The sequence below is a fragment of the Varanus komodoensis genome, unplaced genomic scaffold, assembly GCF_004798865.1.
Source record: "Varanus komodoensis strain SLA01 unplaced genomic scaffold, ASM479886v1 scaffold9, whole genome shotgun sequence".
Lineage (NCBI taxonomy): Eukaryota > Metazoa > Chordata > Lepidosauria > Squamata > Varanidae > Varanus > Varanus komodoensis.
In genome coordinates, this window is record NW_025336598.1 from 18,907,819 (window position 1) to 18,935,027 (window position 27,209).

A 27,209-nucleotide genomic window follows, 5' to 3' on the forward strand; every position below is an offset into this window, starting at 1 on the left:
GTTCATTTCCTGACTTAATAGGTCTCTACCACCTCACATGAATTCTTGGCCCATTGTCTTGGCAAGACAATCTGAATATATAGAATTGTCTAAATTGTTTTAAACATAATTTCTTCAATCTCACTTTCTGCTGCCTTCTTTTTGGTTCAACTGAAAAGTTGTACTAGCTTTGCAAACCATAAAAGGCACTGCTGAAGTCGGCCATTTCACCCGGCCATTTCACCAGATCTTTACTCTGAAGAATGTGGTATCTAACTGGAAAGAAGAAACAAGACAGAACTTTTAAAAAAGAATTGTGTAATGTTTATTGTGTCAAGTAGTACAAAATATTTACACAAACCGTATCATTAAAATACATGTAATGCACACACATGTGAAAAGTGAGCTTTTCTAGGCTTTACTATGCTGACCCATATAGCACACCATCATGCTGATAGAGCATCCCATATTACAAGAAGGCTGTGATACACTCTCTTATTCAAGCAAATAAACACCACTTCCACAATCAAAAGATTTTTAAAGCAAAAAGAGAAGCTGCTATATGCATGAATTTGTACTTAAAAACTAATGGTCAGTGCAGACTGCTCTGGTACAGGTGATCTAGTACAGGAGACACTAGGCTGTTTTCAAAAGTTGTTGGATGCTGAGCTGGGTAACTCCAATGCTGGATACAGAATTCCCCCTCACCTTGTGCATTCTTCTGTACATGAGTGACTGTGTCTAGAACAATCCGGTTTCCGAATGTAGACTGGCTTTCCTAACTGGAGATCTCATGTTCTCCATGCCATAGGCCTTTGTATAAGCACAACAGACTTTTAAAATATTATTCCAACCCTCTTCCAATATATTGAAATTGATTTTCATACTACCTGATTCTAGCCAATAAGGCATCACATAAGCATGAGCAAGAGTTGGGCCTAAGTCTCACTGAAGTCAATTGGACGAGTTAGTTGGGCCTAATTTATCAGTCCCACTATTTCAAAAGTTCAGAAGTATATGTAGGTCCTAATGTAGCTGAAAGGGCACAATCTATTCTATACACAAGAGGGAGGTATCAGCTAGCTTTTGGGAAGCCCAAACGTCACCTAAGTACAGGTGAAACATCCCAATCTGCCAAATGAGAATTAAGCATGCTCAGAGATCAGAATATGCTGACTGTTGGAGAGAAATGCCAATGAGAAAGGTGGGAAGGGAACTGGTCTGGAGTATCACGGAGGTGAGTGTAGCTGCCTGCCTGGAGTACTGAAAAGATGCACTTTCCCTATCGTTTTGTTGCAGGTACCTCTTCCTATGGTTTTGGGTTACAGCTATTATGATATTACAAGATGCCACATGGCCACTTTGAGGTGAGCAGGGCTCACTGTTTCTTTCATTCTGAGCAGGCAAACATTTTCATCCATTTACATGTCTCCACAACCTATGAAGAGCCCCAAAGGAGTGTTTTTGTTTTCTTTTTCTTTTGCAAGACACAAAGGTATTTGTACTTTTCATCCAACCCTTGCAAAAAGTGTTGTATAGTAGAGAAGGGACATCTGCTTTTAATAAAACTGTATTTCATTTTGCTTAGTCTGCTTCTAAAAGTATAACTTAACCATTTTTTTCCTTTCAAGCCCAGAAAACTATTAAAAAGTGTTGACATTCCAACTGAATTTCAGTTTTTCAGTCTATACGGGTTGTATTATAAAAGACACTGCTGGGTTTTTGTTTCTCCTCCTAAGCTTTAGAAAAGAAGGAACTTAGATGAGGTGTAGTGTTTCCAAAATATATTTTGGTTAAATATTGTCTCACACTATTATTAAGCTTTAGGCTGCAATGTCCAAGGACACTGCACTAAAGAAATTCCAGTTAAGAGGGGAGTGAAACAAGGATGTATACTAGCCCCTCTGCTTTATAATATATACATCAATTCCCTTATTGATAAACTTAACAGCCCTTCTCTTCATCCTCCGAAATTGGGAAACAGACACATCTCCGCTCTTCTGTATGCAGATGATGCTCTGCTGATTTCTCAAACACAGATTGACCTGAAATGGGCACTCCATGTGCTAGCTGAGCATTGCCAGCAAGATGGTTTAGAATTTAACTACTCTAAAACCAAAGTTGTGGTTTTTGCCAAGTGCCCTAAGATGCATGTTTGGTGACTTAATAATCTAATTGAGGAAGTTATGTCCTGCAAATATTTGGGGATTGTCTTTCTTGCTATGGGTCACCATTAATCTCAAGCCAACTATGTCATCTTAAATGCATAAGAACAGTGTCTGTACAAACTTTGTATTTCTCTAAAGGCTCACAGTATATACCTGCAGCAATTTAAGTCTTCTCAGCTAAGATTCAAGTCCAGCTCCTGTTTGGAGCTCAATTGGGACCTTACAGGTCTTTTCTTCCCTTGGAAAGAGTTCAGTCTAAGTTCCTGAGGACCATCTTTCAAGCACCCCACTGCATTTCAAATATGGTCCTTCAATGTGAAGCTGGTCTTCTTCAAATTGAAACTTCGACCTGGATTTACCTCTTTCCCTACTGGTTCAAGCTCCTCTTCTTTCCAGCTGGCTTGGTCCCTTTAATTATGACTAACAGCTTTCACAGCTTCTGGAACCAGGCAATTCAGGCCAAATTGCAATTATATGGTTATTCATCTTCAACCAGCTACATACCTCAATCGCATAATGCTCCCCAAATTCAGAAGGGCTTTATCTCTAGCTAGACTGAATGTCCTCCCAACAGTCATTACTGAATGGAGGTATCACAAAATATCCTTGAACAAAGACTATGTCCATGTGGAGGAGAAGTAATTGAATCGCTGAAGCATGTTACTCTTTATTGCCCTCTCTATACAGGTGCTCGCCAGGAACTGTTATTTCCACTCTCTTCTAAATATCCTGGTCGCACTGATTCTTTTTCTCTTAGGATACTTTTATCCAATCAATCCAATTTTATCTCCTTGACTACAGCCAAATTCTGTTTGATAGTTTGTACAATGCATGGTAGAATTAACCCTAAATGTTGTTAGGTTCTACCAGAATGCTTTTATTTTCCTTATCTTAATTACTGTAATTTTAGAAGTGCTGTATTTTTCTTATTTTAACTAAATGTAATTTTGAGTTTTATTGGCTGTTCAATGCCTGAATAAAGAATTAATCAATTGATATTATTAGGTTATTTAGGTCAATTTCTGCTAAATTCAAAATAGAGAAAGGTAGGGAAAGAAACCTTCAAGAACATACACCTCTAAAATGACATGTTTTATTTATTGTAATTCTAAATAACTTCCTGATCTTGACATCTTATATATTTAGTCATACACAAAGTAAGAATCCATTATCGAAGGTTGCCTTTTTGACATTGGAAATCAGGTAGCTCTGACAGTCGCTACTTTCCTGGGTAATGCCAATCCTAGTGTTACGAGTAGTGTTTCTCACAGTTCTCTGGAGGGCATTTAGCAGTACTAACACATGAAATTCTCCACCAGATGCATGATATTAGAGAACTCAGAAGCATATTAATTGTCACAATTTGCCCAAAGAAGAACTATCAGCCAGAAGAAAAGTCACAACTGAAGATCAATTCACATACAGGAAAAAAAGTCAAAAAGTGGTTCCATAGTCACTGATTTAAAAATCTGTTAAGTGGACTAAGGTGCTCTGAGATTTTTCAGGATTTAAGCAATATCTACCAAGACCCATGAAAAGACTTGATGTATCAGCACATGTACGTATATGTACCTGTACTCAGGAGGAAACTGTACAGCTTGATAGAGATGGCACAGATTGCTATGAGCACAAAAATATTAAATACGGTAAGTATGCAGAGAAAACATAATTAGATGGTACTTTTAATGTAGCAGTCATTGGTATTTTAGCAATAAATTAAATTTAAAACATGGCTCACAGTTTTGGTCCTTTCCCACACTGTTTACAAAAATGTGCAATGTATCAAACTACTCCTCTAAAAATGTAATGCAATGCAATATCCATTGTAACATAGCAGAAGGCCTATTTTGGCAAACGGATTAATGTTTTGTCCATTCAATGAAGGATCCCATCAGGTTCTGCTTTCTTAGAAGTAAAAACACATATTTAAAATATAAAACTGCTGACCATGTTCTGGTTGGCTTCAACTTATAAAAATGTCATTACATTCTGAGTTACTAAAAATATTAAATACCTGGGACCAAATCCTGTAGCGATTCAGTCACAGAAGTTATGCACATCAACGGTGCATTTACAAATATGTCTTGGGGAAATTTTGATATTTTTTCTAAATGGCATTGTTTCTGTGATTTTTCTTAAAGCCTTCCACCTGCAGGGAAAGAGAAAGTAAAATAATATATTATTAGAAGTGATGGATTGTGAAAGTCTGTTGTGCAGCAATTCATCTCTAAAATATTAAAGTTGGCAGAAAACTCTGACCATTATACGAAACATCTGAATTCTGCAGTTCAATGTACATTCTCTCAAGGGACAGTATCTATACACACAATACTAAAATGTCTAAATGCAAGGAAACATATAAAAAGCAGCATTTTCAAGTTAATTAGAGCAGATGCAATAGTCTTCATCTTCTATTATTTAATTCTGAAAGAAATGCAAGCATGTTGAATCTCCACAGGATTTGTAACAGCTTTAAAGCCCTATGATTAAAAACAAGAATATACTGACCTCACATTGGGTTTCAGTAACTTGCTATACCCAAGCATTAGTCTGCATCAGTTCTCACTCTGCTCCCTTGCTCAGCAGGTGTGGACGGCAGCTGTTTTGAGCCCTGCTTGATAGCAGGTGTAACTGGCGCCTCTTTAGAGTCTTCTTTGACAGGAGTGGCTGGCATTTCACCATTGACGCCTTCTCCACTGCTGACAGACATCAGGTTTCTACGCTCCTTTGAAGCAGATTTGTGTTCCACCTTAGTGACTCTAAATCTGGGGATGGAATTGAACTGTTAAGACAACTGAACTTTTCCAGAACAATTTGTTTTTCTTAATTCACTCCCAAAATGAAACATGCTCTTTTCAATCTTTTTTTAAATTGACCACGACAAGGAGACTTATCACCTTGAAAAGCAGAAGACAATCTGAGAGACTGATTATCTGTCATGAAACAGTAACTACTAAAAAAGGAAATCCATGTGAAAACAAATTTCTCAACAGGTAGAATGTTTGAGAATCACTGCTGGAGAGGCAAATTTCAGAAGGGCATATACAGAGTACAGTCCTATGTGGTGCAGACAGAAAAAAAAAGTCCTACAACTTCCGGCATCATTTTGTGCCCTTAGTTTATCATCCTGCAAACAACTACCTATGATTACTCTAAATGTTGCTTCACCTGCATTCTCTTTTGACCTTGAGCACTTGCCATGCACCATACTTACAAACCTTGTACCTTTGATAAAACAAGGCTGAGCTTACCATCACCCAAAGAAGTGATGGCACCAGCTAATTTTTATGTTTTTCTTTAATATCAGTTCCAAGTGCCCAGCTTCAAAGCCTATGTGGCAAAAGGAGCTGCCCCATGTCCTCTGCGTTCTCACAGAAACCTTTGGGGAATCCTTCCATTTTGGAGAGAACTTTCCAAGCACACCAGCAGTGAAGAAGCTGGCTACCAATACCTCAAAATGAGATCCTGTCCCTGTATTAAGCAGCACTTAAATGCAATGAATTATACGTACAAATCATGTGTTTATTTTACTTTTTTACATTTACACAGTGATTTTAACTAAACAGAAGTACAGCAGGATTCCCATATCTGCTGGTTCAGTTACTGTGTTTTCACTTAACCACAGTTGACCTCATTCCAAAAGAGAAGTCGTAAAGTGCCATAAAGTGCCAAAGAGAAATCATAAAGTGCTTCCTTTAAGTGAACCACATAAAGTACTATGTGTGAACAAACTGAACTAAAAAAATAAGCTTTTAACTCAGTGCATAAAATTCAAATATAAATTGAGCAATAAGAAAAAGTTGTAATTTTGATTGTGCACATAAAATTCAATGATTTCTTTGCCCTTGCTTCTCATTCAGGATTTTGTGAATATGTGGAACTTGCTTGCTTACTGTGATCCTAGATTCAGGCAATACATAGATTTTGACTTGACTTGACAAAAAAAGAACTTAATCTAAAGGCAAACGAACTAATAATAAAGAATTGTATTCTTGGAATAATTCTTGCTGAAAAATGTTGCAATTCAAAAAATATGGCAAATCGCAACACAACCTTCCTCTTTGTAGCATCCCCTGAAATGTAATCTTGTGCACACACATATCCATCCCCAACTGGGAAGCTCTGATGTATGGTAAAAATAAATCTTCCTTCCATGAAACTGCAAAAAAGGAAGGAAGGAAGGAAGGAAGGAAGGAAGGAAGGAAGGAAGGAAGGAAGGATATATAGTACATAGAGTATTCGCTATCATCTGCAGTTTCAAGCATCCACTGGGGGGATGGAACCAATTCTTATGGATATGGGGACCCTGCTGTACTAAGTGCTGAAGAAGCAGAATGTATTACCTCAAAGGGATAGCACAATTTTGAAAATCATATACAAGAGATGATTTCAATGTTTTGTTCCTCAGCATTGCTCACAACTGGGAACTAACAGTACATGTAGCCATCTGATGTGATGGACTGCAAGTTCCATCATTCCCAACCAACCCTGTCAATAAGGAGTTCCATTTTGAAGAACGCTAGCAGAGGGAATCATAGAGCCCTTTATAAGGGGAAAAATTATACCATCTTCATCACCTGCTAATTATATCACACAAGCACTATTTCATATACAGCCCAGCAGCTCCACCATTTAACAGGAAGTTTGTTGAAGACAGAAGAAACAGAGCACAACAAACAATCTAAAATGAAGCTAGATGGACAAACCTTCCCACAGACAGCACTGTGACTTCTCCATGCCGGGCTTTTCTTGCATCTTTAGATTTTTTAGCAGGACTGAATAGATGCCATCTTTTCTGACTGCAGCGAGTACACGCCTCTGTGCCCGCAATTCCACCAACTGTATGCAAGTGACGACCTCGGCAAGTATGTTTTGACTGAGGACCTCCACTTGACAAAGGAGAAATTGGACTCGTTGGACTGCCTGGAGTAGTTGGACTCGTTGGACTAGTAGGTGCATTTTTAAAGTCAGAATACAATAAGAATATGTTAGAAGAAAGGTAGCTGATGAATTAAACACCAGCTTTTCACCCATGCAGCTCCTCATATCTTTCTGAAAATACATTGCCTTGTCTCTCTCTTCCTTCCAAATGCAGCTTTTCCTGCTCACTTTGTAGTTTAGTCATTCATCCACATATCTGCCCTTTCATCAATCTGTCTATTGTACTTCAGATGATAGTTTCATATTCTTAAAAAAATGCGAAGCAACAGCCACAAGAAATGGCAGCACAGGGGGATGGGGGAAATTAGATTTCTGGCATCACAGGCAACAACCAATCCATGAAATAAACAGTGGGCACCCGCAAATGACTTGCTTAAAGTGTACACACACTCCCACAACAGCCTGACCGCTCAAGATAATATTATGTCTGTGACAAAGTATTTGTATATCTTTCTGTCTCTTCCTTCCCCAGGATCTTTTCCTCTCTTCCAAAATTTAGATCTTTGACTTTGGAAAAGGGTCTGTTTGTGTTTTTTGCTCCCCTTATTCTGTAAAGCACCATACATAGGGATCTGATTACAAAATATCTATCTGAATATATAGATATTTTGTACGGCTATTTGCTATTTCCAGCATTATGAAGCATGTGATGTCAGCTAGTTCTTTGCCACATATTCATGAAACTTTTAAAAAGAGCTTAACTGTCACAGTATAATCTGTTTAAGAATTCTTATGTATCAGTGAATTTATAACATACTGCCTTTTCCAACAAGCTCAGGAAAAGGGATTGTACCCTTGCTGTGCAGAGAAAGGCAGGAGTGAAGGACTCTGCACAAAGAAAAGAGTTTCTATGATGCCAGGTGCCAGGTTTGGGCAAAGGGCCCACCCACTGGCACCATCCAACCTCAGGGATAAGCCAGAAGGCAATCCAGTGTCACAGAGCAGAAGAGTTCCCCACAGCTAAGATAAAACAACACAGTGAAAAAGGGGTTTACCTTTCTGGATCATACACAGAGTTATCTGCCACCATGGCCTTCAGCACATCAGCATTAGCTGCAAGGATTGTAACATTTTGGAGCTCAATCTCTTTGGGTTAAGTTAGGTGTTAAGCAAACTTGTAAGCAAGAAGATAACACATCCTAAGTGACATTAATTCTACTCATGTTTCAGAAGCTGTTTGAGTAATGAAACGTATATCTGAATGCAATCCTACGCATACTTCTTACTTGCAGTCATACTGAAATGAGTAGAAATCGCCTTCATGTAGGATGGGCAGAAGAGAATATTAACTGTGCTGCAATTGAAAAATACCTAACTGACGTATGAAAGTTGAACTACTTAGCATCGTTCCAGCAGAACAACTGCATGTAGTCCAGTCCTCCTGAGATGCAAACTGTTTCAGAAAGCTGATGCAGAGATTGCATTTTAAACACCTTCCACCTCAAATCTGAACTGCTATGAGAAAGAAAGCATGTCAAGTGGTTATTCTGGTTTCAAAAGAGCCAGATTTATAAATGAGGGGGAACATTTCCTCATGATGTCCTCCTCTTTTCTAGTGTGGTACAGTCTAGAGAGGAATGTACTATGTGCTTTTCCCTTACATTTGAGTTAGTACCGTGTCCCAGCACAGTACATGATCAGAAACCAAGCTGTGGGGCTTTCTATATCGCTTGTTATTACTTCAGGCTTGATGTGTCACAAATTGTGCAAGCCAACACTAAAGTTTGTAATGGCACAACATGAAAAATCATCTACATCACTGGGAATGCCATGGAAACACTGAAACAGCAAGAAATCCCATTAAGTTACAACTACTATGGCTTGATGAAAGCCGGTTGTTTTCAAGTTTGCACAGAACTAACAGGGCACTGGTCAAAGGATTCAAGTCTTTTAAACTTCCAAACCTTGAAACTTTGTATTCATAATTCCAAAGAGTAAGTGGGTCCTTGCCCTGTAGAGTTCCAGGCAGCAGCCATGTCCACCTTAAGGATTCTGACTTTCATCCCATTTTTAGATTCCTCAGCTGTAAATAGTCAGCAACTGGTATCCACTGAGCATGCTCAGTACTTGCTCAGCTGTTTGGGTGTCCACCTGTTCTTCCTTTTAAAATGTTTGTACGTCTGTAAACTTCAAGGTTACTCCAAGCCTGCTCATACCTCCCTCTTGCGCATGAATGGTACTATTCTTGCTATGTAAGAGCCCAAACTCAAAGAATAGCTTGCTATTTCGTAGATGTAAGATTTTAACTTTCCATTTACTCTGCAAGGAATAATCTTCAGGATGAACTTTTAACCATGTGTAATTATGCAAACTTTAGTGGAAGCACAATGAATTTACATTTTTTTGCTCTCATCTATGAAAGTAAAAATAGCATGCATCTCATGCTAAGAACTATAATGAATGCCTTAAAAGGCTTCAGCACTGTTTCAAAGTAACTGCAAAGGATTGTAACATTTAGCACGCAGATCTGTATGTTAATTTTAAGAGATACATACCTTCATTTTTCATAATGTAGTCAACAATTTTTCCCACAGTGTCACCATTATCATTTGTACTGTCATTTAACTCTGAGAATAAAAAAGAATTCTTGAATTTTCTTGGAAAGTTGGAAAATACACAGGAAAGAAGTTATATAATAACACAATTTCACAAAAATATTCTATGAAGCAACAATCAAAGCAAACATCTTTACATATAATAGAAATACTTTCCAAGAGAAGAGTTCTAGTCAAAGAGCAAGGTGAACTTCCACAAGTAGATATTACACGTATGACAAAGGACAGGTCAGATGCACAATGTGTGTGGCACATCAATCCTTATCTGGTCCAAGCCTCTGTCATTTTTCTAGTTAGTTCAATGTTATGGGAAGCCTTAGTCTAATCCAGGCTAGCCATTATAAACAGAGCTTTGAATCCGAGCTGGACAAATTGTGGGTAGCTGGAGCATGGAAAGAGCTATCGTTCCATTACTAAACCTGACCAATCCAGAGGCTTCACACCAAATCACACAAAAGGATCCTGCATACCCTAATCTCAGGTGGATCTATGAAGCGATGAACAAAGCAATCATCTTTCCATATAGTAGAAATACTTTCAAGTTAAAGTTACAGGCTATGGGATCCGTGGTTTGGACAACAAAGCCTATGTTAATAGCCCATCTGCTCAAGTGATCGTACCTAGGCATCTAGCCTGGATGATCAGCCTCTCCAATGCCGAGACATCTCCATGCAACCTATGATTTAAAGGTTACGTTTATTTGTTTGTTCTAAATTTATATTTGGGCTACATCTGCCTCTAGTATTACACTGGAGGCCACTGCACTGGCGGAGAACTGGAGAATCTTTTCACAAGAGGACCAAGTTTTACTTGGCAATGGCCCACAAGCTCTTCTTGGTCCTGAAAAGTTTGGTTTTAGAAAGAGAAGAGACACCTGCGGCAGCCTTTTGACTTGCTTATTCCCAGACGACAAGAACGACAGTTGATCTAAGCAAGCACCCCAGTGGAAGAACATGCAGGTGTGCTTGGCCGTGCTCTTCTTCAACACTGAGAGTGTAGCCACATCCGTATTATTGAAGAGGCAGCAGTGCTACTGTGCACACGTGGGTAGATCAAGAACCAGGACTACCTACGATCAAGGTCAACACCATCTCCTCATGCCTTAACTATGGTTAAGGCAATAGAAGTGAGACAAAGATGTTCAAGACCTTCCAGGGTAAATTTCCAACCCTGCCACCAAGTTGAGCACATCAGCACCAACCTGAGACCCAGTTATTGATGGTAACTAGGATCTGAAGCTAAACAGTGGGAGATTTGCCCTGGGAACCAGACAGCCCAGGCCAGGAAAGAAAAAGATGTACCACTGCTCTGGCCAGATGTTAAGCTATAGATGTGGCATTGCAATCTATACACTGATTGTCAGCACAGAAGCTATGCCTTCCTTTGCATCTGGTCAGTCAAGAGATTCTGCCCCTCCTCTAAGAAAGGACCGCACAACATGTGGTCTACGTGTTATTCCCCATGTTTTGCTACCTCATCAGTCTGGCACCACCAATTTTACTATTGCAGTAAAAGGAGTGCTGGAGGGGTAGTTTCCTCTTCATCTGTTTTACCCCTGAAACAACCCTGTGAGGTAGATTAAGCTGACAAATACTAGCTCAAAGTCAAGCCCAATGAGCTAAGAATTTGGACTTGGGTCACCCAGTAACAGCCCCAAGCTATAACTTTTATTCCATTTGATCTTCACAGGGATAGGTCACGCTCCAAATCTGAGCAGAGATTTGAAGCCAGGTCCACATGGGCAAAGACTCAGCCTGCCCAACCTGGTGCCCTCCAACTAATTTGGACAACTCCCATCAAGCCCAGTTGGCATAAGGGATGCTGCAAGTTGTGGTCCAAAATATCTGGACGGCACCAGCTGAGGAAGGCTAGTGTACATGCTACAGCATATAAAATGCAGTCCTGTTAGCACAGAAGCTGATCTTTTCAAAATGGTTCTTGCCTACCTATCTTTTCTTCAAGTTTCTCCTCTTCTTGCTCTGCTTCCGTTGTACACCGATAACCCTTTTTCTTCAATATATGGCAGATGAAAATCCCCAGGAGCCCCATAAGGAAGAATACAGGAATCAGGAAATAAGCAATATATTCAGGATGCGCGCTACCTGTTGCCACATCATTACTTGGAGTGTTCTCGTTGCTGTGACTTGCCAAAACATCAATACTGGCTACAAAAACAAAGTAGAAGAGAAGGCTATTACATCAGCCAGATGTTGTACAGTCATGAAGTAATATTTTATGCTTTTGCTCAGTATAGATAGGAAAAACTGTCAGCTACAAGAGGCCAGATCAGCTCATCAGTTTGGCCACATCTGCACCATATCGTCAAGTATTTCTGGTAATGACTTAACTAGGGTTCAGAACTCTAGTTTCAAAGCAGCATACGGTTAATATGAGTATCTCTCTATTCCACCATGGAACACAGGGCACCATGGACAGGTTGCTCGCTCACCAACTCACATTATTCCAGGGAGAGACTTGGATGGACAGCAGTCTGGTGCATGATCTTTCCCCTTCATTACTCCAGCCCACTCTTTGTACAGTGTCTTTCGTATGACAACCTACCTTGCCTATGGTGGGAAACCTTTCTGGCCCCTTCCCAGCTCCCTTTTCTGACCTCTTACATTGTTCATTGCTTTTCTGGTACCTCAGAATTCCACAAATGGAGTCCTTTTATTATTATTTTTCCTAGCCTCTTACAAGCACTCAGATTTAGTTGTCTACTATGTATAGTTTTGCCTTGTTAACTTTTCTCTGTTTCACCCTGAGTGAATAATGTACCAGGAAATTGAAAAGACAAGGCGTCACACAAGCTAATCTGTGCACATTTGCCAAAGAACAGGGAAAACTAATACTAAGAAATAGGAACTCATTTGTACATTCAGAAGCACCAAAACTGTGGGGTGGGGGGAGAAGAGTGAACAAAGTGCCCTAGCCTACCACTACTGAAATCACACTTATTTGTGTCCTCCCCAAGCCTTGATGAAGTCTACAAATAGGAGTTACCAGCTCCTCACCTTTTTTCAGCTCCTTCATCAGCTCCATTGCCACACTAATGCAAAATCCCCTCTATTTACTGTCTACCTCCTCAGTTTGCATGAATCTTCCCAACAGCTTTTCTTTTTTAAGAGGATGACAAAATGGGACAAAGAAATGGAGCATCCACACTAGCTAAGATTATCCCTGCCACCTTCTGAGGTTTTTGTTGTTGTTTTTTAAAGCTATCAGGGAGATTTGTAAAAATGTGCTGAAGGGCCATCACCCCAACTGGCATTGCTCTGTAAAGGAACCACAATGGGGGCTGAAGAGAACCAATAGTTTCCATTTGTTGACTTCCTCAGGACTTAGGGAAATATTGTGAGAGGGGATGATAGGACAAGTATCAATTCAAGGCCTATCAGCCAGAGGCTACTATTGGCAAATACGAGTCATTTTTGACAGAGTACCCACTGCATTGGCATTGCTTCTTCCAGTGCTAATTTTCCAAAAAAAAAAAAAAAGTCATACCCAAAAATACATTGCTTTGTCAGAGGTGTCTTTTTAAAGGGGAACCAGCTAGCTCTCAAATGCCTTTTCCCAGGAAAAAAGGGGGTGCAATGTGCTTTTGTGCTTTCCTGAGCATCTAGTTCCAGAAAAAAGTGCAATATGTGCACCACCCTGAAGACTACCAATGAGAGGAGGAGCAGCAGCAGCAGCCTGGAGCAAATCTCCCTCTCCCCCCTCCCCCAAGCAAAGACCACTTGTGCCTTTGCTTTCTCTTTTGACAGTTGCAAAGGAAAGAAATATACCTGTCTAGAGTCTCTTTGGGGCCATGTTCAGAATGCCCCAGCCAAGGCCTCAGATTTCTGCACTTGCGCAACTGCAACCTTTGCAATTGTGTACCTGCAGCTAATTTCAATACGCACGTGCATGCACGCACACACATTTGCACACATTGTGCACTTCCCCCAATGTTAAGAATGCTTTGCTAGCCACTGAGTGCCCGTCCAAGGTTCTTGGAAACTTTGAAAGGACTGTCAGTGGTGTCAAAATGGGATCATGAAGCCAACTATCAAGCCAGCTTTTGCAATCTTGAGGACTTGGGGGGAGGCACAGAGCAATAGCAAAAAAAAGCCACGGCAAGCAGAAAATGGCTTGTGCTCACAGTGGAAAGGAGACAAGTCTGTCCTGCTTTGGTGTCCCTTGGGGCACCAGTAGGAGGACAGAGGGGAAGGGATGGAATGGATTACCCACAGTGAACATGAATGCCTACCAAGCACACCATAGTTTCTGGCAGAACCAACCCACCATGGCTTATTGCCAGAGTGGCTTGCCATAACACGCAAGTGCAGGAAGATGCTTTTTAAGTCCATGTTTCCTACCAAGGTTGCATTGCAAGGATATATTCTAAGCAATTAAGAAACAAGCATCTTTACATAAAAGCATTATGTAAGAATTACTAGGAAAGGGGAAGAATATCTGCTCATCAGATATAGTTTCCATTGCAATATTGCCTCTGGGTTGCAATATTTCATCTTGAAGTATGCAATTAACATACTAAAAATATTTTGCAAAATGTCCTGCTGGTGATTAGTATGAACATGGACTGTTGTAGGAGCTCAGAAAAAAGGGCAAGACAGATTTTGTAAAAGTTCAACAAGTTGCCCCAGGTTTTCATTAATGCTTAGCAGTGTATAAGAAAACAACATGTCAAGCCATATCAAATGTATTTGCTAAAGATTATTAGTCATCTCAAGCAAAAGGAAAAATTGCCATTGATTATAACCAAAGCAGAAAGAAAAAGCAAGAAAGCTACAATTGTAGAGGGTAGGGGAAGGAGGGAAAGATGCCTCCAGGCAGACAAAAGAAATATTTTATTGAGCCCAAAGATTTCAAACCATTATACAGACAGTACAAAATACTGTTCAAAAAATAAGAAAAATATAGCAATCATTCATGTCAGTGCATTTTCCCTGAAAGTAGGTTTTTAGCTGTAGAAGCTTGAATCTTAAGAAACAAAGGGTGTTGAAGGAAGATGAACCCATCATTTTTCTCTCCTTCCCAATGTAGGCTCTGAAAAGTCATCTAAACATTGTGGGATTTCACTAAGGTGGGAGGTATGGGAGAATCCAAATTAACCTAGTGGGAGCCAGTCAAACTTAACACAGAATTCCTCCTGGTTTTTGGGCCCTTCCACACTCTATTCCATCCCCAAACCATCCAGACATTCTTTTTAAAAGGCCATAAAGGGAGAAGGAAAGAAAAAGACCCCATCCATGAACTTCCTTCCATTCACTTACATCAGGATGGAAGCCAAATTCATGGTGGTGTAATAAAATATTATACTGATAATTTTTTAGGGTACTCTGAAAAAAAATGGAATAGTTCAGTACTAACAAACTGTGAGAAGCTGACACCCAGAACAGAGATGATTAAATTTGGGGTGGATAAAAATCAATATTTTACTTAAAAATGGATTTTAAAAATTTAAATCAGGTGTTTTAAATAAAATGCTTTCTGAGGCAAAATCTGTGTAAGATAGTTTTCCATTTAAGATACATTATAGTCCAAAGGATATTCACTGTGAAATATGGATTGGTTTTTAATTATATAGCATGAGGCTGTATATTCATGCAATGTTTAAATTCTTTGGTAAATGATTTCCATTAATCCATTCACCATGTCATGCTCTTCCACAGGCTTCTGTAAGACTATTGGGAAATTTTACTGTCTAGAAGATATTTTCATAGATGCTTGCTTTTAGAGTTCTCACAATTGTGAATGTGTGCCTGCAGACATCACATGTCACTTCTTCACAGCAAAAAAAGTTATAAAATTAACATACAGAGAAAAAGTCCTTAATCCTATTGTTCCTTTGCAAATCTATGCACACAGAATCAACCCATTACCTCTTAAGTACTAAGATTTAAAAATGCACAGAATAGAAGATTGTTGGGAGTGGAATAGATCAGCACAGGAAGCTACGTGTGAGCAGAGAGGGGCAAGCAGTAAAAATGAAAGTGAACCCTTTTGAGCAGAATACTCCACAAGTCTTCAGATTTTTTTGTGTTTAGCTCGATATTTATCATATTATTCTTTCCCTGAAGGAGAAATAATTGTAGCAGGCCATAAAAGAGACTCAGTTTGGGAATATTTAAATCATGGGTCCTCAAACTACAGCCCGTGGGCCGGATACACCTCACCATGGTCATTTACCCGGCCCGCCTCAGAGCTTTTGGACCCTGTATGCGCGTGAGAGAGAGAGAGAGAGAGCACAAGCGAGTGAGGAAGCAAATGCCAATACTGCTCCCAGATTGAGTGAAACCCGCTTCTCAGAACACAGAGGTCCATTTTTTTTCAATTCTAGGTCGTTCTACAGCATTTCTAATCACAATTCAAACAGTTAATAGTTACCTTCAAATTACTAAATGGCTTAGGTCAAAATACTATTTCCTTCTATACATTATTAAATGAGTGAAACACCTTGAGCCTGACTTATAGTGAAGCCCTGCTAACTGATACTAAAAATAGCACTAATTCTGAGAACTAAAGAAAATGCTCAAGTTCCAGGAGTTTAGACTCATTCACAAATATGTCTCCAATTGTACTATTTGTTAAGTAGTTTTGATCCTTGTTTGTTGGGAATATCACATATATTTGACATGACATAGTAAACTAGTCAATTATAACATTCAAGGAACTAGGCCATTCAAAGCTCTCAAAGTGAGGCTTTCCGGAGCACTTTATGTCTTTGCTCTCAATTAGCTCAATTAGTTGACTTCTAGGTAAATTGGCATTAACCGAGACAGATGATTAAAACTTAACTGATTTTCATGTTGCAATCCATAGGAGTTGCACACTGAGTAATCACAAGGCGTCCTTTTTTTAAATAGTGACATTTCATTTCTCAGAGCTACCATATAAGAAGCTGTGAGCAAGTACATGCAATGAATAATTAGGAGGATGACTGATAGACAAATGGCAAGAACCACTTCCTCTAAGTTGAGAAAATGGACCCGATAACAGTAAACTAGTCCATGTATTACACTAAACCATGATTTAATTAAACCATGGGTTATTTGGATTTCCACCTTCACTCATTCTTTATTACAAATGCCTCTTAATGCATTGCACTACTGTTATGTACAGAAGCTTTTTTCCTTTTAAGTCACTCTTGCTCAGTGTCTGCAGCTTGGCAAAACAAACCATGAACAACCCACAATTCTCAACTCACATGTAACAACAACCCACAGTTCAGAATTCAGTAACAACTTATGTGTGTTAATTTATCCATAGAAGCTGTTACAACAGTTTGAATACAACAGGCACCATTTTTGCATGAAGCTTCCAGGTGCTCAGCTTGCAACAGGTTTTCATATTGTGCAAACCTAGATGCCAAGGGTTGCTGTACCAAACTCCATGGCAAAAGTGGCAGCATGACACGACAGGCCCATGGGTAAATTAACCTCATTCAGTCTATCATTTCATGCAAACCAGCTCCATGGGTTGTGTTCAAGGTTAACCAAGGTTTTTCCAGAAAAGAAAAAAAAGAAAAAAAAAAACAGAAAGGAAAAACAGAAAGAAAAAACAGAAAAATAAAACTTTCCAATGCTCTAAATGTAATCTGGTTTAGCATGTTTGACTTATTTTCGCTCTCCCTTAATAAGCACACAAATGTGTCATACTTAGTAAATACAACTATTAATGTAATCCATGTCAATTTTATGTGCAGTTTAAATATATCAAAAGTTTTCCCAATAGCTACAAAACTTTTGAACTGACATTTTTGTAGGGAGGAAATAAATTAACCAAACAACATAGTTTAATATATTCAAACACATTCAAAGCTTTATGTGGGGATTATTTATAGGAATATTGGTAAAAATGTAAGAACAATAGCATATACTTCCTTATGTTTCCCTATATTTCACAAATGATGGGTGTGGGTCTGTAGGCACTGGCTAGGAAACTGGGCCAGACAGTGCTGTTGCATTCACATCCTCCTCGAGGGGATCCCACGGGGAACGGGCTGGCCACTGTGTGAACAAAATGTTCAACTACATGGGCCTTTGGTTTGATCCAGCATGGATCCTATGATGTTATTAAGTAACGCAAACAGCAATCACTGGCTTAGTTTCAGTTTTCTTTCAATTTGTTATTGATTAATGTTATCAGTAGAGGGCAAATGCACCATGTATAAATCCAGTCCAAACCCAGAAGCCAAATGCACAGGAAGGAACTGTCATACCTTATCTTTCAGTTCACCCACAGGCAGCTGAGCACTAGCATTTGTTAATGCTTGCCTTAGAAGAATACCGCCTTGAAGTTCATATCCTATATTTAGCACATCTGACATTAACCGAATGCAATATAACAGCCCAGACAGCTATAAACACAGACAAATAAGATGTGTGAAAATTTTCCATAGGAAAATGCACACAGAAACCCAAACAGCCGCAAAAATATTAACTGCATTCTTAAAAATACAGCACCAACTAAATTTTGCTTTACACAATTAACTAAAGTTTTAAGGTTCTATCCAGACTGAGATGAGCAGACCACAAAACCATTACTAATCTATTAACTGATTCAAGTTTGCAGCTCTAGTTTCAGTCATGAGTATGTCATTTAGTTGTTTTTATTTCTTACCTGCTTTGAAAACAACTCTTTATTAACTGGGCTAATTCAACAGAAAATAAATCTAGATAACTGTTGGTTCTTGGCATATACAGATATGATGCCTGGGTAAAAAAATGAGACAATAACAAATGGGCTTTCTTAATTTATTTAACAGTTTGGGCATTGCAACAGATATATACTATACACTGTGGTATTTTCTCACAACTTATACACTTCAAAAATTTGGGGCACTGTCTGTTATCTGTAAGGACAAGATCTTCCCTTCAAAAATAGATTTCAATCCTAAAGTGTCTCCAGGTTCTCTAGAATCAACACTAATGACAAGCCTCCCTGGAATCTCTTAATTCAAGAGATACTGCAAAGGGAAATTTCTGCACTGGTTGCACACATGGCAGAAAATAATAATCATCATCATCTCTATCATCACTATCTCTCTATCATCATAGCCAAAGCTCTCTAGGCAGTTTACAACAATGCATAAAAACAAAACAATAAAATACAAATATCATAGAACAAAGTGGCATTAAAATAAATTTAATAGGTAAAACATATAGTAAAACTGAATCTGTGAAAATTAAAAGAAACAGCACCTGGACTATGTAATTGTGTCAAGCCCCTGGGCAGCTGAGTAAGTCTTTAAAAGCTATGACATAAAGGACAGTTTTAAACAGGTCCCAAAAAGATGACATGTTTGGTGCCAGGTGGGCCTCAGTGTGGAGGCTGTTCTATAGATGGGGGGCCACCACAGAGAAAGCTGTCCACCTTGTTGCTACCCTCCAAGACTTCCCTGGGGTTGGCACTTGGACAAAGACCCAGATGTTGGACATAGTGTCTGAATAGATCACAGATGGGAGAGAAAATAATCCTTGCTTATATTTTTCCTAGGTTTATGTTAACATTTGGCATTTAAGATGCAAATTGAAAATGTGGTGTTGTTACATTTTAAATTTTAGATCCTTTTTGTAAGCCATTGTGAACTCTTCAGCAAAAAGGTGGGACATACATTTTAATGAATAGATATTATTACATTGCAAGGCCTTTGTTCCTTTTGTGAAGAATTTGTTCCTCCTCCACCTAGTTCTTCATTCTTATCCTCTAAACAACAACCTCCTAGTGATATAGCTCAGGCTGAGAGTCTATGACTAGCCTCAAGTCACCCAGGGATCTTCATGGCTGAGTAGGAACTAGATCCCGGATCTCCCAAGTCCCCAGTCCAATAATCTGAGTACCACACCATGTTTAGATTCATGTATTTGCAGTCTCCGTTTCAATCAACATCAATCAAATCAACTGAAACCATGCATAAATTGTACAGTCTATTGGAAATCTTTCGAATTGAACATTTCAGAAAGCCATGGAGATCCATTAGAGTAGGAGGTTTTTGTATTGGGATGAATTAAGAAACCAGAGCATAGTGACTGAGTGGATTCATAGGTAATGATGCATCGTAAGTTAAGATCCAGCCCCTTAAATAATTGTCTTTTTTCTTTAATGATCCTTATTTCCTGGAACTACTTCCCAGAAAATAAGCATTGTGGCACCCCTTCCCACTCACTCCTTTCAAATCTTTGTCCAAAACCTAGATTTTTCACAAAACCTATGGCATAACCCTTTATGATCCACATCCATCATGAATGAAATAAATGCATATCCTTCCCATTTATCCTGCCTCTACTTTCCACCTTCTCTCTCTGTCAAATTTTAATGGCAAGGTCCTCAGAGAAAGGATTTGCCCTCATATACTTTGAAAAGCAAGATATCCAACAGGGTGTATCCAAAGATTCTCGTCCCCTAACTGAGAAAGTAAAACTTTTGGATATCATCTAGCAAAGAATGACATAAAAGTACATGGAATTTCAGCACCCATGTAAACAAAGATCATGGACAATCTGCATCATCAAGTCTGCCCACAAAAAGGGAATGTGCACTCAACTTTTTACATCATTACACTGTAGAGTGGTGATAAAAAAAGCTGTTGCATATTTTCCAGGATTTATGCCACATATGCAGGATCTTCATTCAAAATCAACATGTAAACAGTGAAGGATTGCAGTCACTAATTCAGTTCTCATAACTCATCCTACTACCTAATTTTCCCAGTTTTATTCTAAGAAAAAAAAAAACCAAATCTTTATCCAAGTTTTAAAAGCAAGCATCATAGAGAGCAAACTTTAGAATAGAAACACTCACATCTGTAGTTTTAGCATGCTGCATAAACTGGTCCTACACACACAATAACGAATAATTCTAAAAAAAAAAAAATGGCATGTGAAGAGCACTGTTCACAAAAGTGTTAAAAGAAACAAAGGGGCCCTTTTATAAGCACACAAAGAAGGGAAAGCATTTTCTTTCATTTTTTTTTCATTCTGAACTGTACTTTTTTGCAACCAGCCTACATGAAAAATGTATTAATGCAAACACTGTAAATTAATACAAAAATAATATAGAGAAAAAGCAATTTAAAAATCTTTTAAATTGTGTCAGTCACAGCTTCCACAACCATAGGGAGGGCCTGCTAAGAGACAGGAGTGGGACAATTAAGCAATTTGAATATTTGCTTAAAATCCATGAAAGAGGACTAAAATCAGGTTACAATAATGAAAACATAAAACAAAATATATACAAATTTCACAAAACAAGTCATAAAATACACTGGCACTTTGCTAGGGGAACTCTCAGAGCAAAGCTGAAGGCTACAAAAGAATGCAAATTTGAACTAGAGACCTGGAAAAAAATCACTTGAGTAGACAAGCATACATTGGATAATATTCCTGTGATAAGCCTGAGCCTCCCATTACTGGTTTCCTGGATATTACTGGCTTTCTCTGTCAAAGGGCAAAGCTCCAATTGGCTTCTAACAAATTAGTCAGCTACATGGATTTCAAGTTGCGAGGTTCAGCTTCTCACTGCTAACAAGTTGTTACCCATTCAACCTCAGATGCACAAAAAAAGTTTCTAATTCACAGTCTGAAGACCCAAGGTGTGTGCCGAGGGGGGGAGGGGGTACCAAACCAGATGTTTTGTCCCTCTTGTTCTAATTAGTAGCTCTACATTTGCCCCCAATCAACTTTTAATAGGAGATGCAGTAGAAACAAAATACATTTTGCCAACTGCATTTCCACAAGCCCTGCACCTTGCAAGTTTCTCTCCTTTTTAAGTGTATGTCACAAGAGGATGGACAGACATCTTTTTACTAATCCCCAACAGACTCCTGGAATATCTGTGCAATCTGCTCTGCAAACAAACATTCAGAATTCTACATTTAAATGTGGCATCGAGGGTGGATTTTTAAAAGAATAACCTCTATCCCAGTTTACTGATTCTATTATCTTTAATAACATAAGAAAAACATGAAACAAGCTTAAGGCTTCATGAAGATAGCTCCAAAGCCTCAGAGAAATTTCACTAAAAGCCTTCCTCTTTCCAAAGACCAGCCATCCACAAACTGGTGCATTCCGAATATTTTAGAGCAATACTAAACATTGGACCAAACAAAACTTTCCTGGCCACTGGCCACAATGAACGAATAACACCCTCCCACTTGTGTTCCCTAGTAACTGGCATTTGCAAGCCCACTGCCTTGGATGCTGGGGGTAACACACGGCCATTGCAATGGATCGCCACCAACAGCTTTATCCTCAATAACCCCCTTTTAAAGCTGTTGAAGTTGGTGGCCAACATTTATTATTTATTAAAATAATGGGAAGATGTTTTCGCCTGATGCCAAAAAAAACCCCAAAAAGTGTCGCTGGGGAGCAAACCTCTTTGGGGAGGTTCTATACAAAGTGTTGAATAAAACACTTAAACCATGCTAAGTGCACTTAACTGATTTTTCCTCAATCAAATAATTCAGCTCAACTGACAGATGTCTGCTGGAAAACAATAAATGGAACTCTTGTTTTAGTTTGGTTTACAATATGCAAGCCACATACACATCCCAAAATATATCACTGTTGGTTTAGGGTAGCACAAAATTTTCCAGAAAACCCACAGAACTGTCTGGCCTGCACATTAAATAGTGGTGGATCACTGTGACTCAGGAGAGGTGTGGGGGGGAGACACTAGCTCAGGGTAAAGCATATGTTTTCTGCAAAGAAGGTCTCAGGTCATGGGTTCATCTCTAGCAGTGTAAAGAAAATCAGGTGATTGAAAAGTTCTCAGTCTACCTTAGAGACACTGTACTATTAAGATTAATCAGATCAATTAACAAATGCTCTAGTATAAAGCAGGTGCACCCAAGAAACTGTCCAAAGGATTGCAGACACCTGGAGAAGGACCTTAAACCTTGGATATGCATAGCTTCATGCTGAGAGAGGTAATCCATCAGATATTGTGGTCCTGACCCATGCAAGGCTTTACAGATGTAAACCAGCATCTTGAATTGGGTTTAGAAATGTATAGGCTGCCAGTATAAGTGAACCAGAATTGGTGCTATATGTTCGAGCCTTATTATAAATCTTGCCCTTTTAATTAATCTGGCTGCCATATTTGCATGATCTGCAGCTTCAGACCCATCTTCAAAAGCAGCCCAATCAGACTTAGAGGTTACCTGAATGTGGATGACTGAAGCCAGATTATCTCTATCTAGCCAGATAGGGGTATATAGCTGGACTATGAAACAAAGTCACTGCACGTCACTGGAGTGGCACTAAGGTCCCCTGACCTTGAAGTGGCAAAGATGGCACTAGCAGAATCCTCAAGCCACAAACCCGCCCCTTCAGGAAGCACGTAACTCCATCCAGAACAAATTGCTCTCCATCCAGTCAAAACAGCAACCCAGTCTTGTCTGGATTGAGGTTCCATTTATTTGCCTTTATCCAGTTCATTGTTGCAGCCAGACCAATCTCACTTGTCTACACCCTCACCTGATAAAGACAAAAAGGAACAAAAGATGACAGTGCACTCCTCAATTCTTTGGTGATTTCACTAAGCCATTTCATGTAGATGTTAAATAGCAGGAGGCAGAAAACTCACCCCTCTATGACCTCTTACTGGAGAATCCACCGAGCAATATTCACCAGGCTCCAACTTATGATGCCAAACATCCAAGCAGGAATGAAACCACTGCAATCCAGTGCCTCTCACTCCCAGTTCAGACAACTGTCCCAGAAGAATAACCATGGCTGATGAGATTGAAAGACCCTGAGATATCAAGATGAATCAAAAAGGTCACATTCCCTCAGTCTCTCTCGGCCATAGCTCATCATACAGGATGGCCAACGCTGTGTCCGGCCTTCACCCTGACTGCTATTCACACAGTCCAGAAAAGTAGTTTAATAAAACAAACTGGACATCAGACATACCAAGTCATATTAAATGGGAGCAACTGGCAAGAATGATATACAAAGGTACATTTTATCATCTGGTTTGGTCAATTCCTGGTTCATACCAGGAGCAACGTTTTCTAAAACATTTCTGGGGACCAAATTGCCCACTGATACTATTGGATAAATAAAATTAGTGTACCTAACTATGGGAAAAAGCCAAAAACACAGTAAGGCATATACGTGGGGTATCAAAATAGATCAGTTGGGACTAAGCATGTTTCATGGCATGGCATGCTGACTAAAGAAATTTGGAGGAGTGGAGAGTATGGAATAGAACTGAAAATGGATAAACATAAGCACTCCATACTGCAATGTTCTGTTGCAAGGCTCCTTTTGCGCCTACCAATAAGGAACACATATCAAGTTATACCTGATGACTGCTATGTTGGCAAAATGGAGACTAGAACAAGATGGACTGGAATTCTGAAAGGAACTGCAAGGTATGCAGAAGTAGAAAAACGGTCTTTAGGAGAAAAAAGGCAAACAACTTTTTCCAATGCATCATACATAAATATGCACATTACCACAGAATATATGAATATTGCACAAGTTATAAAAGGCAGACATATGTTCATATACAAAAAATACAATTCCTTTTAAAATGCATTAAACAGTCTCACGTTAGTATATAATTTAATGTATCCACAAGAAAGCAATAAACTCAAATTTCATATTTTAATAAGTCGTGACAGAAGATACAACAGCCCTTACTACATCAATCTATGGAATAGGTTTTGTAGACATTTCCAAGAACAATTTCCTTCTCAGTTTAGCCAATGTATACAACAGTAAGCTTGCATTGCACATTACCAAGTGCAACAAGTAATGAGGAAGCATACAGGGACTCTAGATTCAATTATTAAGATCTTGATTATCTGCTAGAGTATACTCCCATGTTAACTCACCTCAGTCTCATGGAAACTTCCTTAGAATAATTTGCAAATTATTCCAACACAAAGCAACTCAGCTATGCAACCATCATCCAATGTATTCATGTGGGGAAAGACACTGAGACTAAAATCCTAAGCCCAGTTCCCTAATTTAACTGAGTGCACTACTAAAACTACTCGGGGAGAGGCAGCAAAGGAATTAGTAGAGAACAGACTTCTGTTCTGAAGCAATGTAATAATATTTGATTTTAAAGCAACTACTCCGATTATTCCAATAGAGTGATTCCTTATACCAATGACCCATGCTATGCACAGATCCAGAACAGGAAAGTATCAGGCTGCAAAGGAATATATGCTACTCTTGCTGATAATGTAACAGATTGGATCCATTTCCTGCAAAAATCTGGCCCAAACTAATTCACCCTAAAAGACTAATGAACTAAAGAATGCAACAGTTTTAATCCTTCCACACACAGCCCAGCACCACCAAGATGCTGCAGTTTATGTGATCTGTCACTGTTATAGGAAAGAGGAATAATGATTTATGCATAATTTGCACACTGCCACTCCTACCTGTTTTCCCTACAAGACTTTTGTAACATGTGAGCTCACAGCAGTTACTCACAGCAAAAATTAACAGTATTTCACAGTAAGACTGGCAATATGATTGTAATAACTAAAGTTACTCTTAAGTAATTGCACAGAAAGAGAGAAGGGGTTTACAATAGCAGGGGAGTATGAAGATGGGAAAGAGAAGACACTAAGTATGAATTTAGGATGAGGAATGCATTGAAATCAAGGCTGATGGTTAAAGTCTTGAAAATGAAAATGAGAGAGACAGGCAGAGATAACCAGGCAATCTGAAAAATTTAATCCTACAGGTGCAAGAACCGTACAAACTATGTAGAGCAGGGGTCTCAAACTCGTGGCCCACGGGACAATTTCCGGGACGGGCGGGGCACGGGGGAGGGGCCCTGCGGCCTTCAAAGCGCCGGCGGCGCCCGGACCGGCCGCGGGATGAGCGGCCCACCCCCACCGCGGTGGTGGGATACTTGATGCGGCCCAGCCTCACCCAGACTCTACTTCCAGCGGCCCCCAGGTAGGTTGAGTTTGAGACCCCTGATGTAGAGGAAGGAAAGTGCTCTTGGACATGCTCTAAAGCACACTTCCACATGCTTCACAGTGTATTCCTCCAACAATCAAAAACAGCTTCTGGAGCTCAACAATATTTAAAACAACAACAAGGCAGCTTTCTTCAATGTGTATTGGCTCACAATGTTCTTCATCCCCCTAAGCTAGCAAGGGAACAACGGGACTTGTAGTACAACCTATCTGGAGGACAGACTATAAAAAAGATCGCCCTTTGTGCAAGGGAAACAAGAAGAATCCCAGCCTTTAGAAATTCACAAGGGACGTTTTATTTATCCTGCCTGAACTGAGAAGCAAACACAAAATAGGAAAAGACTAGACAAGGTCAGGATTGACATTTGAAATACATCCCCTGTTCCAGTGGGTTTAATAACCGCTTGACATAAAGTAATTTATGCAGCTAGTGAAGCTTATCCCATCCCCGAGCCCCGTGCCAGAAAAAGCTTAGTTTCCGCAAAGCAGTCTGAACCAGTAAGTAAGAATAATAAGGAACTGGCACCCTTAGACCAGTGAGCGGGGACGGGGGACAGGTTTGGATTCAACGAAAGAAGGGGCTTCGGACAGGAAGCCTCGGGCAGGTGTGTCCAGAACAGAAGGAAGCAAGTTTTGAAGTTCAGGAAAAGCGACAGAAGCAGACCGAGCGGCTACGAAAAATTGAGAAGAAAGAAAGAAATCGGAGAGGGAATACCCAGGGTGGGGAACCGGATCCAGGGCGCCCAGGGAGGAAGAAGGCCGGTTGCACCCCAAGTTTCCACCGCTTGCCGCCCACCCAACGCCTGCACAGCGCCCTTTCCCGCACCCACCGAGAGGCGAGCTGTCGCTAGCCCGGGCGGTCGGCGCCGCGAGAGAGGCAGGCGAAAAAGAGCTAAACGTCACGGCCAGTCCTAGGGGAGCCATCGCTAGGCGAAAGGCGAGGAAGGGGCGCCGGTGTCCAGGCAGGGGCCCTTGGGCTGCTCCAGCGTCTGCGTACCAGCAGCTTCCTCAGCCTCCTGCGCCCCCCGCTCGCTCGCTCGCTCGCACGGACGGAACTCCCTCAGCCGGGCGCGGTTCCGCTAGGCTCCGCCTTGCCCCCAAACGCTGACTGAGCATGTCCGGGAATGAGGCGCCTTTCTGTACGAAAGTTAGCTCGAAGGGCAGGGAAAAGGGAGGAGGGTATCTTTTTGCCTCTTCTTTTTCCCGGGGGGAAAGTGGTGCATAGCAAGCGTCGCCTTTTGCCGTTTGCAAAACAGCTCTCTCCACCCATTCCTGTTCCTTGAGTGCGACGAGTCTTAAAGTCTTGCGAGAAGAGGACTAACAGCACTTCGAGACTAGCCAGCGGCGGCTTCAATAAGCTCTGGTACACCGGCTTCAATAAGCGCTGGTGCACCGAAGCCCACTTGGTCAGATGCTTTCCAGTCATGGGGTGTGCCTGGCAGAATTGGCTTGCGGGTAGAGCAAGATCGCGTTACCACGAATCGGCTGGGCTATTCGAGTGTCACAGGCTCCTCGTTTTTTTGTTTGCAGCAGACTCAAGGCAAAATCTGTTGCGTGCTTAGGCGGGAAAAGGCTCTGAAATTCCTAGCATGGCTAGCTGGGGCATGCTGT

The 27,209-nt window shown here is 40.1% G+C and overlaps 1 protein-coding gene across 3 annotated transcripts; it reads right to left on the reverse strand.

The window, feature by feature from the left end:
* Nucleotides 1-280: 280 nt before the first annotated feature.
* Nucleotides 281-26,639, reverse strand: RELL1 (RELT like 1). Of its 3 annotated transcripts, XM_044418251.1 has the most exons (8): nucleotides 23,234-23,586; nucleotides 22,809-23,124; nucleotides 11,590-11,808; nucleotides 9,584-9,655; nucleotides 8,084-8,141; nucleotides 6,854-7,093; nucleotides 4,656-4,912; nucleotides 281-4,296 (listed from the first exon to the last, which is right to left on the reverse strand). In XM_044418251.1, exons 3-7 carry the CDS (start codon nucleotides 11,690-11,692, stop codon nucleotides 4,693-4,695), a joined length of 693 nt encoding a protein of 230 aa, XP_044274186.1. In that variant the 5' UTR covers nucleotides 11,693-11,808; nucleotides 22,809-23,124; nucleotides 23,234-23,586; the 3' UTR covers nucleotides 281-4,296; nucleotides 4,656-4,692. The 3 variants fall into 3 exon arrangements, with proteins under 3 accessions (XP_044274186.1, XP_044274185.1, XP_044274187.1); XM_044418250.1 differs by lacking the exons at nucleotides 22,809-23,124; nucleotides 23,234-23,586 and adding an exon at nucleotides 26,429-26,639; XM_044418252.1 differs by lacking the exons at nucleotides 22,809-23,124; nucleotides 23,234-23,586 and adding an exon at nucleotides 20,450-20,467.
* Nucleotides 26,640-27,209: the final 570 nt, after the last annotated feature.